Source organism: Natrix helvetica, assembly GCF_964273705.1.
Source record: "Natrix helvetica genome assembly, chromosome: 3".
Taxonomy (NCBI): domain Eukaryota; kingdom Metazoa; phylum Chordata; class Lepidosauria; order Squamata; family Natricidae; genus Natrix; species Natrix helvetica.
Genome location: NC_138549.1, coordinates 160,057,929 through 160,074,413, shown reverse-complemented (window position 1 = coordinate 160,074,413; position 16,485 = coordinate 160,057,929). Strand labels below are relative to the sequence as shown.

The following is a 16,485-nucleotide window of genomic DNA, read 5'->3' as shown; positions in this document are numbered from 1 at the left end:
ACACACATTCAAACTCTAAAAAAAAAAATGCACAACTTTTAAGATGCTTGTCCACAATTAGTGCGAATGTAACATGTTAATATGTTACATCACCAAAAATGTCACAGGTTGTCATGATTAGGTATCCATGATCAAAACATGAAAACGGTTGCAGGAATTGGGTACGGCCAGTCTGGAGAAAAGAAGCCCTAGGGCAGGGGTGTCCAAACTTGGGAACTTTAAGACTTGTGGACTTCAACTCCCAGAATTCCCCAGCCTGGGGAATTCTGGGAGTTGAAGTCCACAAGTCTTAAAGTTCCCAAGTTTGGACACCTCTGCCCTAGGGTAACATGATAGCAGTATTCCAGATTTGAAGGGCTGCCACAAAGAAGGGGGGGGGGTCAACTTATTTTCCAAAGCATCAGAAGGCAAGAGAAGAAACAATGGATGGAAACTAATAAGGAGAGAAGCAACCTGGACTTAAGGAGAAACTTCCTAACAGTGAGGACAATTAAGCAGTGGAACAGTTCGCCTTCAGAAGTTGTAGGTGCTTCATCACTGGAGGTTTTTAAGAAATGACTGGACAGCCACCTGTCTGAAATGGTGTAGGGTCTCCTGCTTGAGCAAGGGGTTGGACTAGAACATGGGTGTCAAACTCGCCATGCCACGTTCCCGTCATGGGATGTTTCACGACGTTTTTCTCCTTTGCGGAGCTGAGGTGGGTGTGGCCTGTGCTGTGCGTGATGCATCCAGCCCGCAGGCTGTCAATTAGATGCCCCTGGACTAGAAGACTCCAGAGGTCCCTTCCAGTTCTATTCTGATTGATGGATTGATCAGGCTGCTTGTCCAAAATATGTATCAGCTGTTGTGGGGGAGAGGCAGGAATCTTCATTTTGTGGATTGTCATAAAGGCAGCAATTTGTTGTGACACTTCCTTGTGCTTGCTATGGAACAGTGCTAGGAATGCTTACACAATTTAGAAAGGACATATTCCAGTAAAAATAAGGTTGAAATAGCAATCTACAAACAACAATTACACAGTAAGGTTTGATTTCATGATTCTCATCTAAGAGTTTCAGTAATATTGAGCAAAAATTGTTTAGACTAAAGATACCTCTTTGGTAAGGGGCAGGCTGGCACACCTTGGGGAATAGCAATAGCACTTAGACCAGGGGTGTCCAAACTTGGCAACTTTAAGACTCTGCTGGCTGAGGAATTCTGGGAGTTGAAGTCCACAAGTCTTAAAGTTGCCAAGTTTGGACACCCCTGACTTAGACTTATATACTGCTTCACAGTGCATTACATCGCTCTCTAATTGGTTTACAGAATCAGCATATTTCTCCCAATAATCTGGGTCTTCATTTTACCAATCTCGGAAAGATGGAAGGAAACCTTGAGCCAGTGAGGATGGGGTAAGGCAGCCTTTTTAGAGGCAGCGATAATGCTAGGGCTGAAGTGGTATGGTGGCCTAGAGGTGGAGCTCTCGGCTCACAATCAGGAGGCTGTGAGTTTGATCCTAGGTAGAGGCAGATATTTCCCTCTCTGGGCACAATGAAAATATGTCTGCTGAAAAAAACCTCCACATTGGCGACAGGAAGGGCATCTGGCCAGTAAACACTCAGCTCCATTCAGTTGCCCAGACTCCACCCCGCAAGGGATTATGGGGTCATTTAAAAAAGATGAATAATGCTAGGGCTGAAGTGAAGGCCTGGGGCCTCTACTTCAGGCCCAGCCTTAGTGATGCTGGCAAGTGCCACTGTTCATGTTAGCCTAGATAGGGAAGACAGATAAAGAATTGTTTCTCTTTTGTTGTTGTTGGTGTGTGTGCATAAGAGAGAGAGACAGACAGAGAGAGAGAGAGACAGAGAGACAGAGTAGAGTTGAGCTAGGAATTTTCCAAATTTTTGACATGCTGAGCTCAAAAAAGATCATCATCCAAGTTATAGAATAAATCTAAAACTAAATCTACCCAATTTTTCAGATTCCCTCCATTTTTCTTTTCTGATAAGGGACTTTAATACAACCTTGCCAATCAAGCAATTGCAGGAATGAGAGGTAAGGCTTACGTAAAGACATGCGTAGAAATTACCATGATCTCAGTGGCTGTTTATCTTGGAAACCTACAAGCTCACCTAATTAGCAGAAGCAAAGGCAGGAATAAAGGAAAGGTGATGCACAGCCGTTATCTATTAGCTCATTAACTCACCAGAGCAAAGGCATGAGGTATCCTTGGCCTGAATAGCATTCTTGATTCACTAGGGAAGATTTGGGGGAGTGAACCTGTTATTGCAATGTGTTGTTGCTCTGTGCTTTGCTTGTAAAAACTATATAAAAGCCAAAATAAACTCTGCGAGAGGCAGACAGATATTTTGGACACAAACTGCATGATGGATTTCTGAAACCTACAGGCAACTATGCTCAACCATCCACGTGCCATGCTCACCATCGTGCTCACCTGAGTCAACAAGGATCCAGAATGCTGGGATGTTGGAATGTCATAGACATTGTTTCTTTCCTCCGGAGCTGATGCCCATGTAGCTCTCGGAAGAGTGAAGAGGTGCTTGGGAGAAGAAGAGGGAAATGATGAAATCAAAATGACACTGATATTACCTGTGAATATTTTATGAGCTGCTGTTCTTTCAAGTTGATTCTGCATTGGGCTTTGTTAACCATTTAATAAAAAGGTGCTTCTCCCATAGACAGTTATGAACAAAAGTATTTGTTGTTTGCTCATGAAATTGCTGTGTTGTGTGTTTTTTTTTTAAAAAAACTAACCTATTAATTCCTGTGGATGACATGAAGGTCACACAAAAAAAGCAAAACGTCCTTTGTGATTATTGAATAGTGTGCAAATTAGATAATTCAATCTAGTGAAAAGGTACCAAGAATTTATGCTGCTTCATTTTATCTAAGTATTTGGCTGATCCGTCAAGGAAACTGGATAAACCCAGGGGTGAGATTCAACCGGTTCGGACCGGTTCGGGTGAAGCGCGCACTCACCGAACCGGTTGTTAAACCAGTTGCATCTCACTTCAACAATTAAAGTCTCTATAAAATGACATATTTTAAAAAGATGGCTAAAGGATCAATTTTGACAACTTTTGACCATAATTCAGCCCAGACTTTCTGTTACTAAGTGAGACGGTCTTGACTGTAAGTATCCTCTTCCTTCTGTCCCATTCCAAGTTAAAATTGAATGTACGGAGAGATTGCAGATCTGAAACTTATCTTTCTCCGAGGATGACAATCCTTCTATATATATAAAAGCTAACTACCACTCACTCATCATGAAATCTCCAGAATGGTAATAATTCAGTAATGCAGGGAAACCACAATAATCAGCCAAAAAACCCTATCATGATGAAGATGGGAGAAGCAGTGATAAGAGAAAAGTGTCAAGAAAATAGTGGTTGGATTGTGTATCAGTGATATAAAAGTTGCAACACTGAGGAAAGAACCTTGGTCTAGTCTAGCCCATCATTTATTTCATGAATGAACAGAGGTTGAAACCAATATCTCCTTGAACTTATTCTAGTACTCTAACTATTGTACCACTTTGGTATTAAATACTAGTGACTCTACAAAGCTACATTTTGAATATTTCTCAGATACTCCTGCCTCTTAAAATTGTGATTGGGCTAAGAAATCTGATTTAAACAAATGCAAAGATTACAATACACAACTAGCATTCACATTTCTTCTATCGCATACAAAAACAGGTACGATGAAGATATTAAACATTTCAAGCAAGGGTCTGAAGAATAGACTAGATGTACAGGTGTTAATTTTACAGGTATTTAGTAGTTCAATTATAAAGAACTGAATGGCATTTTTTTGGGAGGGGGGTGTGGAAGCACCGTGTTGTGAATTATCTGCTGCTTAGTAGGAAATTTCAAAGAAGAAACACTAAAAATTGAGGCATATACCAAATGTCATATTAGACTCTAAAAGAGATGGATAACAGTCTGGCCAGTTGTCAGCAACAGCTGATGCTACTACAGATGACTGTATGATTCTCGCCAACTACTCTATTTCTATTCCTGCACTATCTGGGCATTTCATCACATGTGTTCTTTAAGCATATGTGTTTGTGGTGAAGAATTGCCACAGGACATTTGTTCTCTGTGGAAACAACTGCAGTCATAAGCCAGATGTAGCTTGAGAAAACTTTACGTTCACAGGATTAACATTTGAAAGCTTGGTGGGTTTTTTTTAAATAACTTCGCTCGCAGAACTGGTAAAGCTAGTTATAGTTACCATACTTTACCAGCCTTATCAAGTGCTTAAGATCATGGACTTATCAGATCAGCCCAAAAATGTCACCTAGCCTGCCATTCTACATACTTCCAATAATGATTCAAGTAAAGGATTCTTGAAAGCCAAGCTGATGACATTGTCACTCGAGGGTGCCTGATGACGAGATGGGTGGTATACTACTACTACTACTACTACTACTACTACTACTACTACTAATAATAATAATAATAATAATAATAACAACAACAACAACAACAACAACAACAACAGTCAATGATAGTCAATGGTATTTGTGACACATTTTTAAATGTTCAATGCACTAAGTTTCATGTTTAAGGAATAAAGTATATAATAATAATATAAAATAATAAAAATTGTTAGGGCGATTTCTTTCATTCTTGGTTTTGGTTTTCATGGTGTTCTTAAGTAATTTTTCGTTGCAACTCTCATATCATTATATTGCCCAAAAAGTATATAGAGTTTATGGAACTTATATTCCAAAACATCGGGAAGAAATTAGGCTACATAATTCTGTGCTTTTTTTTTTATAAACTGCTCAAGTATTCATAGCAGAGGGTAATCCAATTTCTAAATGTAGATATTAAATATTGGGCTCTCTTAAATTGTTTTGAATTTCATAAAGATACTGTGTAACATGTGAAGTGCTTCCTTTGTTATTGTAAATTATTGCAAGCATCGTTGTTATTGTAAACCAGTTGTCCCCAATTTGCCTTCTCCCTCTAGATTGAGCCTATCCCAGTCGGGAGGAGGGCTGAAGCAGAGAATTAATCTGGACTCATTACGTAAACACAAGAAGTCAAGGTCTGGCGCGCACACACAAACACACACACACACACCATGCATTTCAGCCTCATCTAGTCTTTCCCAGGTGAAAGCTGCCAATCTGGGGAGATTTCTGTATTATAGGCAAAGAACAATAAAGTAGCTAGTTTGAACTCTACATGAGTGGGTCTGGTTGTTTGTATCTGGCAACCAGACAACTACCGCTGTGTCTCACCCTTACTGACTAGGAATTTGGGAAGAAGTAGTCCAAACACCCAAACAAAATTTGAAGAGTCCCAGATTTTCAAGAGTGTTCCAAACTTGTTGGCTATACTTTTTACTGAATTGTACATCAAATATTACTGATGTAACACAGAAACAGATTGCATTCTATTTATATTAACCTTAACTAACTAAAATAAGAATCAATGATCCATTGGAAATTCTGAAGTGGTCTATCAGTGGACTGCAATTTCTGTGTATAAGTACATTGTTTATATATCTAACACAGCCTTCTTCAAATCAGTGTCCTGTGGATATGTGGGATCACAACTCCTTAGTCATGGACAGTGAGAGTTAAAATTCAATGTTTTTAATCCAAGCAGACAGAAGTAAATCTCTGTGTCTTTGTGCATGCCTACAAACAAAAGGGGAACAGCTGGAGAGTTGATGTAAAGGAAAGATTTAATGCATTTCTTCCTACCTTTATTACATTTTTTCCCATTTGACAAGTAGCATGCACCTTTACCTGATTTGATGAAGTCTTGGTCTTTTCACTGAGCAGCATAGCAGCCAGAGCTGGTCCTTGGTACCCTTCTTGTGTGGGCAACGATGGAGTAGAAGATGAAGATGAAGGCGGATTAATCCAACCATCCATTTTTTCATAGACAGATAATGGGGCAGAAGTTCCATGTGTGGAAGGAACCTGGTAGGTAGTCCAAGGGCTGGTTGGCAGTCCTTGAAAATCTTGTTCAATGGAAGGAGCCTGTGACAAAGTAAGAAGCTGGAGGCGATTGGCTGGTGCCAAGCCCTGCTTCCCATGAAGTGAACATTTCCACCAACCTTCACTCCCAAGGAGATTCTGTTCAAGAACAATAAGGATGTCTCCTTTGCGAAAGGCTAGCTCATCTGGACACTCAGCTTTGTTGTCATATAAAGCCTTGGCCAAGGTATTCTGAAGAAAAACAAATGAAAAGTAAGGGAAGCTTCTTCTTCTCATAATTACTAAATTTATATTTAAGTTGCAGTAAAGGTTTAAATGAGACAGGGTTCAATTCCATATTGTTCTGGAAGACCTCTGTGCCCCATTATTCACTTACAATTTAATCAGCCCATAAGTTTTGGGGTTTCAAAGCTCCTAATTATCATTCTCACTCAATTGCAGATGCAAGGCTGATAGAGATGCTCTCACAAGTAAATGATCTTGAGGAAACGGGAAGCGTTGCGTCGAGAATGGCTGGGAAAATAGTGAGCTCGGAGGAGCTTCGCGAAAAACCTAGCTGGCAAACCGCCATTGGGAGGTCTTTGAGCCAGAACCGTCCTGGAGGGATGGTGAAGAAGGAGAGGCATTTTGAGTGACCGTGAGGAGCAAGGCAAGCTCCTCAGCAAGTCCGAAACAAGCTCTCCAGACCGGTTGCAGGGGTGGCAGCCATCATTCAATGACCGCTCTGGAGCCAGGGAATCCGGACCAAGTTTGGAGCAGGAGCAGTGATCGGACGGAGTGTTGGGATAGGGAGAAAGGCTGGCCGTAATTTTTTTTTTTTTACATTTGGAGCTTAAAAAATTTGTCCAGAGATTAAAAACAGTGGCTAAGTGACACTTGGAATATGAAGGGGGTGGGGTGGGGGTGGAGAAACAAGTAAATGATCTTCTGTTACAAAAAAAACACATAGTGCTTTCTGTTTTAAACATACAGTAATGGCAATATTGCAATGTGTTTAAATAAAACTATAGTACACACTGAGCCTGCACAACTTGTGTGCTGTGTGTGATCTATTAGATTTGGCCTGATCCACAAAGGTTTTTTCTTATCATCAGTTGTGTTTTCTACTCTTATTTTTAAGAGATAACTTCAAAGTATAATTATGATGCGAACATAATCACACATAAAAATGAATAGGCGGTATCTGCAGAAATCCTTAGTTTTGCATTATCCCGTACATAAATGTTTAAATCTAACACCATAAGAGATGCTCTAAAACCGCATGTTTTCGAAGCTGCTGTGGCTTCCCACATCTTGTTACGTGCACAATACCAATTTGTAGAAGCAGTTATTGTGACTCAGTATTCTCTAGTTGCCTATATAAATGAGGAAATATTTCTTGGTTGGCTTCTACATTGCCCATACATACCTTGTCTTTCTTTTAAGTGGGACCTTTTGAGAAGACCATGCGAAATCAAAATAAAAGTTACTATGACAATAGAAGAAACACAGGAAATGGAGATGCTACCTTCTCACATATCTGAAACCGATGTGAGAAACCCCAAAACTGATACCGATCATACTCCCAGAAAGAAAGAACAAAATCTTAAACTGTTAGAAATAAGAATTTTGTTAGAGATAAAATTCCTCAGGATGTGAGAAACGAGTAATGGGAAATTACTATCGTAGAATGTGAACTTCAATACATAACCTTTATTAGGTACTAAACTTAGTATTAAAATATACCAATGTGTGATCAAGTCAGCCTTCATATCTTTTCCAGAGGTCTTATCAATAAAAAGGAATTTTTCATTTGTATGTGTGATGACAACTTTACTAAGGTTGTGTGCACGATTACAGCTGGCGGAACAAGTTACACATTGCTATTTTTTTTCTACAAATGTATTTATTCCTTGATTTAGAGAAGAACTGTTCACTAGTTTTCAATGTAATGAAAGAAATTTTGCTTTTGAAAGTCTACTAAAGGAGAAGGGAATGTTGGGGAAATTCTTGGGATTGGTACAGTGTTGGTGGTATAACCCTTTCCTAGTTAGTTCAGTTGTCAAAGAGCCCTCATTTTCACTGAAAGGTTCTCTCTTAGTTTTCATCAGCTTTTTCCACTTTCCTTAAATTCTAACAGAAGAGATCAGGAGGTTGCTCCTCCTATGGGATTTTTTTTTTCTCAAAAGAAAAGTATGGACATTTAGAATGGCTTTAGAACAACAGCAAATATGGAACAGGAAAGAAATGATGTGCATAGCAGGTTGAAAGCACCCTGTCTCTGATGTTTGGTATATAACAATTGAGTTGGATGTAATATCTCCTTGGGTTCTTCCTAGAAGAGGCTGCATATTTATATATCATATCTGGTTGTCATGGAGAAAACTATGTTGTCAATAGGAGTCAACAATGACTTGATGCCTTAGTCAATTTTGTGTCTTGTTTTTGAAGGAATGCATTTGCTTTTCAGATAGGGAGGATAGCTTCAGGTTTCCTAACTGGATGACTGAGAACTTCAGCAATAGAAGGATGACAGAGGGTCAACGAGCAAGTTTGTTTTCTCTTGGAGACATCTTGCAATCTTGGTGAACTATTGTAGGGCTAGAAGGTCACCCTTGAGAAACAGTTGGAAAGATGTCCTTCCCCTAGGGCCTAGAGAAATTCAAAGAAAGCTTCCAGCCAAACCTTTTCCTCTCTACAGATTTGGGAGTGAATTTCAGATCTGCTACCTACAGATTTTCTTTACTTCATGCTGTCCAAATGATGAGGCTGCCCTAGGCTGCCCTAGACAGCAGGTGCTGTCCCTTAAGCCAACCAGCTGCTCTCAGGTTTTGCTGGGATTAAGTAAGATTTAATTATCAGACCAACTGGCTTCTATCAACCATAAAGAGAGGAAGATGGTCATCTTGCTCTTGGCTTCCACCTGGGCCAATTTAACCTATGAGCTGTTTTTATTCCCAATTACCAATGAAATCTGCAATAGCACAGTGGAAGATGTTGACACAAGTAGTGAAGTCGAGGCTTTTTAATTTGGGATCTACTGTGGCAGCTCATGGCTGAAGGAATCACTCTTGATCTTTTTGTGAGCTGCATTTGGAATGGAAGTAGTGCATTCTGCAGTTCATAACAATAAAGCCTTGAATCAATTTGATCAGCTCTGCATAACTATAAACCTACAATGGACTTCTCAGCCTGACCTACTCATCTTATTGAGTTACTATTAAGATGATCTGATGTCATTTCCCATCTTAGGCTTCAGATGTCCTTACTTAATGATATGAATGCCTGCTCTCAAATAAGATACGAATATGTACTAACCAGAATCATTGACTGGTGAAATATGCTGTTTGCCACAAGTTCTGATTAAAAATATGAAAGAAATGTCTAGGACTGATCACTAATCAAGGAGAGAAGCAACCTAGAACTAAGGAGAAATTTCCTGACAGTTAGAACAATTAATCAGTGGTACAACTTGCCTCCAGAAGTTGCAAATGCTCCAAAACTGGAAATTTTAAAGAAGAGATTGGATAACTATTTGTCTGAAGTGGTGTAAGGTTTCCTGCCTAAGCAGGGAGTTGGACTAGAAGACCTCCTGTCAGGCATACCTCATTCAGTATTTAAGAAAGAAAACCCCTAACTCCATTTGAGTAGAAATAAAGGTACTTTTACTGGACATGAAATGAAAACAGCTAAAGTGAAGTAAGATCTGAAGCAAAAAAGCGCAAACGTGTACATATCAAACATTTACCCAAGACCCTCCCCCCAGTTTCTCCAACCCAATGTTCAATCTGCAACTTCCAAAGGTGTCATGTGGGGTGTATCTTCAAGTGGCCTAATTCAGCTGATATGCAGAGACGGTTGACCTTGACCAAGCTCAAACACGAGCCATCAGCATGCGCAGAAGATGATGAGAACAAAATGATAACTCCTCCAGTACCTAGTAATCCCCCCCCCAATACCACGAACCCCCACCTTCCCCATTACTATGGCAGCCAATAGCAAGCAAGCAAAGTAGAGGCTGACACCTCCAAGGTCCCTTCCAACTCTCTTATTCTATTGACTTTTATTTCCTCATCAACTTTACTAAGTATTATTCTTTCCTATTCACAATATTGTCAAGAGCCATTACATCCATAATCATCATGGGCTTTGAAGATTGAGGAAGGAAATTCAAGAATTGGGGAACTCAAGCTTTCACCCCACCCTTGCAGTTTATGGAAAAGAAGAATGGGTGGAAAGCAGAATTCATGAAAAGGTTTGAGTTCTTGCACCACTATCAGCTTTTTATAAGTCTTGGTGGTAGAAGGGCTGGAAAAAAAATGTCTAGCATAAGCATCTTGACTTAGAGTACCGGAGCTTCAAATTGAATCTCATGGGGATTGGAGATGAAGATCCTAAAATAACAACTTCAAACCAATATTTGATCGTTGTAAGAGGAAGTGAGAGTGTTGCTAAGCGGGGGCCTAATAAGTTACTTAATGAAAAATCAGGAAGATCATTGACTCATAAAGTTCATGGCCTTCGCTGTCCATACATTAATGCAGAACCTAAGGAAAATAAAAAGATGCACTTTAATTTTCAACAAAGAATGCAAATATGCCTTTACAGATGTAAGAAAGACTTGAAGGATATCGTGACTGAAAAATAGAGTTTGTTAAAAAAGAATAGAAGCTATAGAAGGAGAGTAATGACACTACATATTAAAATACTTGCAACTATTTGGGTGCACCTAATGTGGAGTTATTGTTAACAGAATCAGATGTTTATTAAACCAGCCCAAAGTTTTTTGGGGGTTCTATAAACCTGAGCTTAGAATAAGTTTATTGTCACTTTAATTGTACACTAATCGGCATACATTAAAATGAAATTTCATTACATACAGCTCTCAAAGGGCCACCACCTTAATATACACTACATAAGCATGACAAAAATATGCATATACCCATATATCCACATATATTATATGAGACAGAGAAACAACACAATCTAGTTTGGATGTGTACATTTACATGGTGAGAAAAACGAATCTTGCGAGTTTACTTGTCAAGCGTGCCTCTGTCAGTAACCAAGAAAGAAACCTTTCAACTCCATTGTTGGTGGAATTAAAAGTACGTTTACTGGTTATGAATAGATAGCAGCAAAGTAAAGCAAGGTCTGAGGCAGAAAAGCACGAAATCATACACATCAAACATTTGCCCAGCCCCCTCCCTCCAACAACCCCCACCCCATTGCCCAATCTGCAACTCCCTTAGATGTCACGTGGGTTGCATCTCCAAGAAGCACCACCAGGTTGGTATGCAGGACGGTTGGCCTTGACCAGGTCCAAACATCGGCCATCAGCATGCGCAGAAGATGGTGAGAACAAAACTCCCTTTTTTGATTAACCCTCCTGTACTAAATTCCCATCCCAAATACCATGCCCTCCCCCGGTTTCCATGGCAGCCGAAAGCAAGTAAGCGAAACAGAGACTGACAATAAGCAAGGTCTCTCTTCACGCTCATCCCGGAGCTAACACCTTCCGAGGGGAGTGCAATGAAACCATAACCTTCAAAGAAATGTCCAACCCAGGCAGTGATCAGGAGGACAACTTGGGGGCTGCTGGATACTCATGCCCCTTGGAGATGAAGTGTATGGCGGAACTGGATTTGGAGGAAAGATCCGTTCGCCCTAGGTGGTCGTTGGGAGTGGGGAAGAGATACGAGTTTGAGTAAATTCCTGCCAGAGTTACCACCAACCGATGTTGGCGACCTGCAGCTGCCTGGCATGGATGCCATAGGGAACAAACCGTTACACAATCTGGTAGCCCTGCTAGAAGTACTTCGAAACCTCCTCCCAGAGCAACAGAAATGGACCATAAAGTGGATCTGTGGGGTCTCTAACAATGCTTCGAGCTCTAAGAAAAGGATGAAATTACAGTGTTATTTTTTTAAAGTAGATTAGCAAGGCCAGATGTACATTTATCCAACCGATCCTGATCTGAGGCTGCTGGTGCCTTGTCATTCTGGTAATTTTTTCCAAGACATGCAGTTAGGTTTGAAGAGAGTGTTCACAAAAATGGCACAAAATATGACTTAAGACCTGAGAAAGAGGACAGTATTAGGAAGAGACTCCAGCTGGCTCCTCTCTGACTCACTGTGGAACAGGGTAGGGCCAGGATGCGATAAAATACAAAATGAAGGTTCTGTTATTGTAACCTATCTCAATAAAGAAGGGGTGTCAAACTCAAGGCCCGTGGGCCAGATCCAGCCTATGAGGCCATCCTGGAAAATGTAAGGAGCCGACCCACATCACTTTGGCATGGTCTACCCAATACGGCTTCAGCCCAGTCTACCCAGTGCAAAGAGGAAACATGCCAGCAGTTTGGGCAGTGACATCAAGCTGACCACGCCCACCCAATCGGTCACACCCAGTGAGCTCCGTCAAGCTAGCCATACCCACCCAGTCAGCCAATGTTCTCTACATGGGGCTGCCCTTGAAGAGCACCCGGAAGCTTCAGCTGGTCCAGAATGCAGCCGCGCGGGTTATCATGGGGGTACCTAGGTGCTCCCATGTTACACCCCTTTTAGGCAGCCTGCACTGGTTGCTGGTTGTTTTCCGGGTGCGATTCAAGGTATTAATTATGACCTTTAAAGCGCTCCATGGCTTAGGCCCAGGATACCTGCAAGACCACCTACTGCCACCAGTAGTCTCCCACCATCCAGTACGATCCCACAGAGTTGGCCTCCTCAGGGTGCCGTCGGCCAGACAGTGTTGGCTGGTGACCCCCAGGGGGAGAGCCTTCTCTGTGGGAGCGCCTTCCCTCTGGAATGAGCTGCCCCTGGAGCTTCGCATAATCCCTGACCTCCGGTCCTTCCAACGCGCCCTAAAAAGTTGGCTTTTCCAGCAAGCCGGCCTGGCCTATTAATTTTTATCTCATTTTTTAAATGTATTGTCTTATAAATTGGCTTTGTTTTTTGGGATATGTATTTAATTTCTTTTTAACTTTCGGGATGTGTGTTTTTTTAATGTTGTACGCCGCTCTGAGTCCTTTGGAAGAATGGCGGCATATAAATCCAATAAAACAAACAAACAAAAAAACAAGCCATGCCCAGCTGTCCCTCCGAGGTCAACTACAGCCGTGATATGGCCCTCAAAGAAATTGAGTTTGACACCCTTGCAATAAAGTATAGTTGTGGTCTTCTTATGGAATTGGTCTCTCAATCTGGTCTATCTTGTAGGGCTGACACAGGCTGAAAAAACAGAATCTAGGAGACAAAGAGCAGGGCAGGCAGACTTTCCAATTAAGTCAATGAAACCTTGCACTCACAACCATAATGAATAAACATCATGGAAACACATAGGCCAGTTTCTAAAATAAGGGTGTGCATTCGTGGAAAAATAACCTGCTTTGCTTGGAATCTCCTTCAGTTTTCACCATAGTACCTCTGGTTTGATAACCACTCTTTGCAACTAACCTCAGCAGCCCTTTGGCAGCTTCCTCTGGTGATATGGCTGAGCAAAAGCTGCATCTTTATTTCCAGTATACTTGATTCTTTTCCCTTACAGGAAATTGTTGCACATAATATGCCTGACTATCTACAAAGGATTGTCCAATGTAATCCATGCGATTAGAATTCCATGCACTCTTGGACTGTTGACCCATTAGCTATCTGTGACAAAGAGTCATGACAATAGCATCAGTCCTAGGGGCAGTTCAAAGGCATACAAGAAGACTTCAAGGGACATCCAAATGCTGTCTGCTCTCTTTTCTCAACGGAAGTATTAACAGTATGAAAAGCATAATATGACGTATCAGAGGTTTGCAAAGGACAACTGGTTAGAGAAAGTGGCATTGCTAGAACTTATGATTATTACTGTGCCAAAGCCTAAGGCAATATTGATGAATATTTATGCAGAGAAGCAGAAAATTGGAGGCAATGCAGGACTGCAGAGCTTCAGCCAACCGATTAATTGCTCAACAATCAAAGCATTAGATACGTCATTCCTATTGACCAAATTGATTCCTTCATGGTGCAGAATCAAGAAGTAAACACTTGGCATCCTGTCTGCTATCTCTATTCTGTAAGTTCTCAACTTAAAGCCAAAAGTAGGACCAGAATTTCCATTGCTAAGCAAGGCAATTGTTTGGTGCAGGGGTCTCCAACACTGGCAACTTTAAGACTTGTGGACTTCAACTCCCAGAATTCCTCAGCCAGCAAGCTGGGAGTTGAAGTCCACAAATCCAAGGTTGGTGACCCCTGGTTTAGTGGGTCACACGTGGTTTTACAACCTTTTTTTTTTTGACCTAGTGATTAAAATGAATCACTGCAATTGTTCAGTGAATCATGTTAATACCACTTTATAATGCCTTGGTAAGGCCACACTTGGAATACTGCATTCAGTTCTGGTCGCCACAATGTAAAAAAGATGTGGAGACTCTAGAAAGAGTGCAGAGAAGAGCAACAAAGATGATTAGGGGACTGGAGACTAAAACATATGAAGAACGGTTGCAGGAACTGGGTATATTTAGCTTAAGAGAAAGAAAGACTAGGGGAGACATGATAGCATTGTTCCAATATCTCAGGGGTTGCCACAAAGAAGAGGGAGTCAAACTATTCTCCAAAGCACCTGAGGGTAGAACAAGAAGCAATGGGTGGAAACTAATCAAGGAGAGAAGCAACTTAGAACTGAGGAGAAATTTCCTGACAGTTAGAACAATTAATCAGTGGAACAGCTTGCCTCCAGAAGTTGTGAATGCCCCAACACTGGAAGTCTTTAAGAAGATGTTGGATAGCTATTTTTCTGAAACGGTATAGGGTTTCCTGCCTAGGCAGGGGGTTGGACTAGAAGACCTCCAAGGTCCCTTCCAACTCTACTATTGTATTATTGTATTATTGTATGTGTTTGTTAAGTGAAACTGACTTCTCCCGTTGACTTTGCTTGTTGGAAACCAAGTGGAAAAGTCATAAGTGATGATCACATGAAGCCAGGACACTGCATGCCATTTGCCAAGTGCCCAAATTTTGATCACGTGACCATGGAAATGCTGCCACAGACATTTGTGTGAGGACTGTCAGTTCAAACGGTAACTAAATGGGTGTTCGTAAATCAAGTAATGTTATGCAGTATGCATAAAAAATTCAGGCTGTAGTATCCAAAGGCCATTCCCTCTGGGATAGTCAATGCTAACTATCTACAGTATGGTTTCCAGTGGCTATGGGAAACTCTGTGCCTTTTGATATGAGGGCAATGTAAATAATGCAGATTCTTGCCTGTAGTTCATCTCTTAGAAGAGAATATTTGCAGTTCAGGGTTGAACTGTGCAGTGTGTGTGCACTGATGGCGTTACCTAGTTTGGTAATGAAAGTTCTGCAAGAAAATCGCCAACCTCGGAGAGCACCAAGGACCCCAGAGTTCATCTCTTCTTTGTACATATCTCCCCATTTTTGTTCACTTTTGTCCTCCTTTTTGACAATTAACTATTTTTTTATGCTTGCTGATATTTAAGATATAAACATCAATTTATATTTTTGTCAGCTCAGCTCTGATCTGTGTGTTGCATATAAACTAAACTGGAAATTACTACTCACTTGCTCATCCAACATCACAGAACAGGAATGCCTGTCTTAGCGGTTTGCAAACATTCTTAACTGCTTCCTTTACTGCTTCCTGGGGCAGTGAGATGGGTGAGAGAGCTTGCTATAGATATACAGTAGAAGCTGCTGGTTATGGCATTGTCTTTATGCCAGTGTCACCTTCCAAAATAGGACAGTGCGTGTATATTAAGGCTGAATTCCAGGACTTTCTAAGAAAAAAAAAATTGGAGAGCTTTCTACTAAACTAGTATTTAAATAAGAGTAAAGCAACACGCAAGTTCCGTTGAGACTGCTAGTTTGCATCAGAAGCATACGGCTTATATTTTTACCACCACATTTGCTGAGCAGGAACAGCTGCTCTAGTGAACTAAGGGAAGAAATTCATTCGCCAGCTCAGATTGTATCAGCGTCCTGTTGTTGATAACCTCCATTTCGTCTGCTGATTTGGCTCAGAAACAATGAGCTCCTTCTTCTCCCTGCTTGATCGTCCTCTCCCTTTGCCTGTCGTAACAGCTGCCAGAGACGGACAACAGGCCTGTTTGCCTCGTGGAATAATTATTTTAAACAAATTGAGGTCTTCCGACAAATATGTTGGCCTAACGTTCTATTTTTCTAGTTCCCCCCCCCCTCCAAAAAAATGCCTTGATCTTGCCAAAGAGCTCAATTGCTTTCCGACTAAGCCTCCATGCACATTGCACTGAGGAAATGAAAAGTTACATTTTTAATGAAAGAATTAATTTTTTACAAGGGTCAGGTGTTGAAGATATGACATTCTCTGGCTATTTGGATGGGTAATGAAATGTCTGCCAATGAAAAAAATCAAGCTAAGAGAAATTGTACCCCCCATGCCAACCCTGAGCTATGTACAGATGACATAAGATGACTTTTATTGTCATTTTTGGCCCACATTAGAAATGAAATTCTGTTGCCAGCTCTCAAGAGAAAGTGTGTATCTGCCCAAACACATAC

General features: G+C 40.9%; 1 protein-coding gene across 3 annotated transcripts in view; it reads right to left on the bottom strand.

The window, feature by feature from the left end:
• CASS4 (Cas scaffold protein family member 4) overlaps nt 1-16,485 on the bottom strand; it is a 56,414-nt gene that overhangs the window by 13,741 nt on the left and 26,188 nt on the right. For 2 of the 3 annotated variants that reach the window (XM_081946537.1, XM_081946539.1), the window contains exons 2-3: nt 5,768-6,193; nt 2,423-2,539 (exon numbers count right to left, since the gene is read on the bottom strand). In XM_081946537.1, coding sequence (XP_081802663.1) covers nt 2,423-2,539; nt 5,768-6,193 — 543 coding nt within the window. The remainder of the gene's footprint in view (nt 1-2,422; nt 2,540-5,767; nt 6,194-16,485) is intronic. The other variant, XM_081946538.1, reaches the window with a different exon arrangement.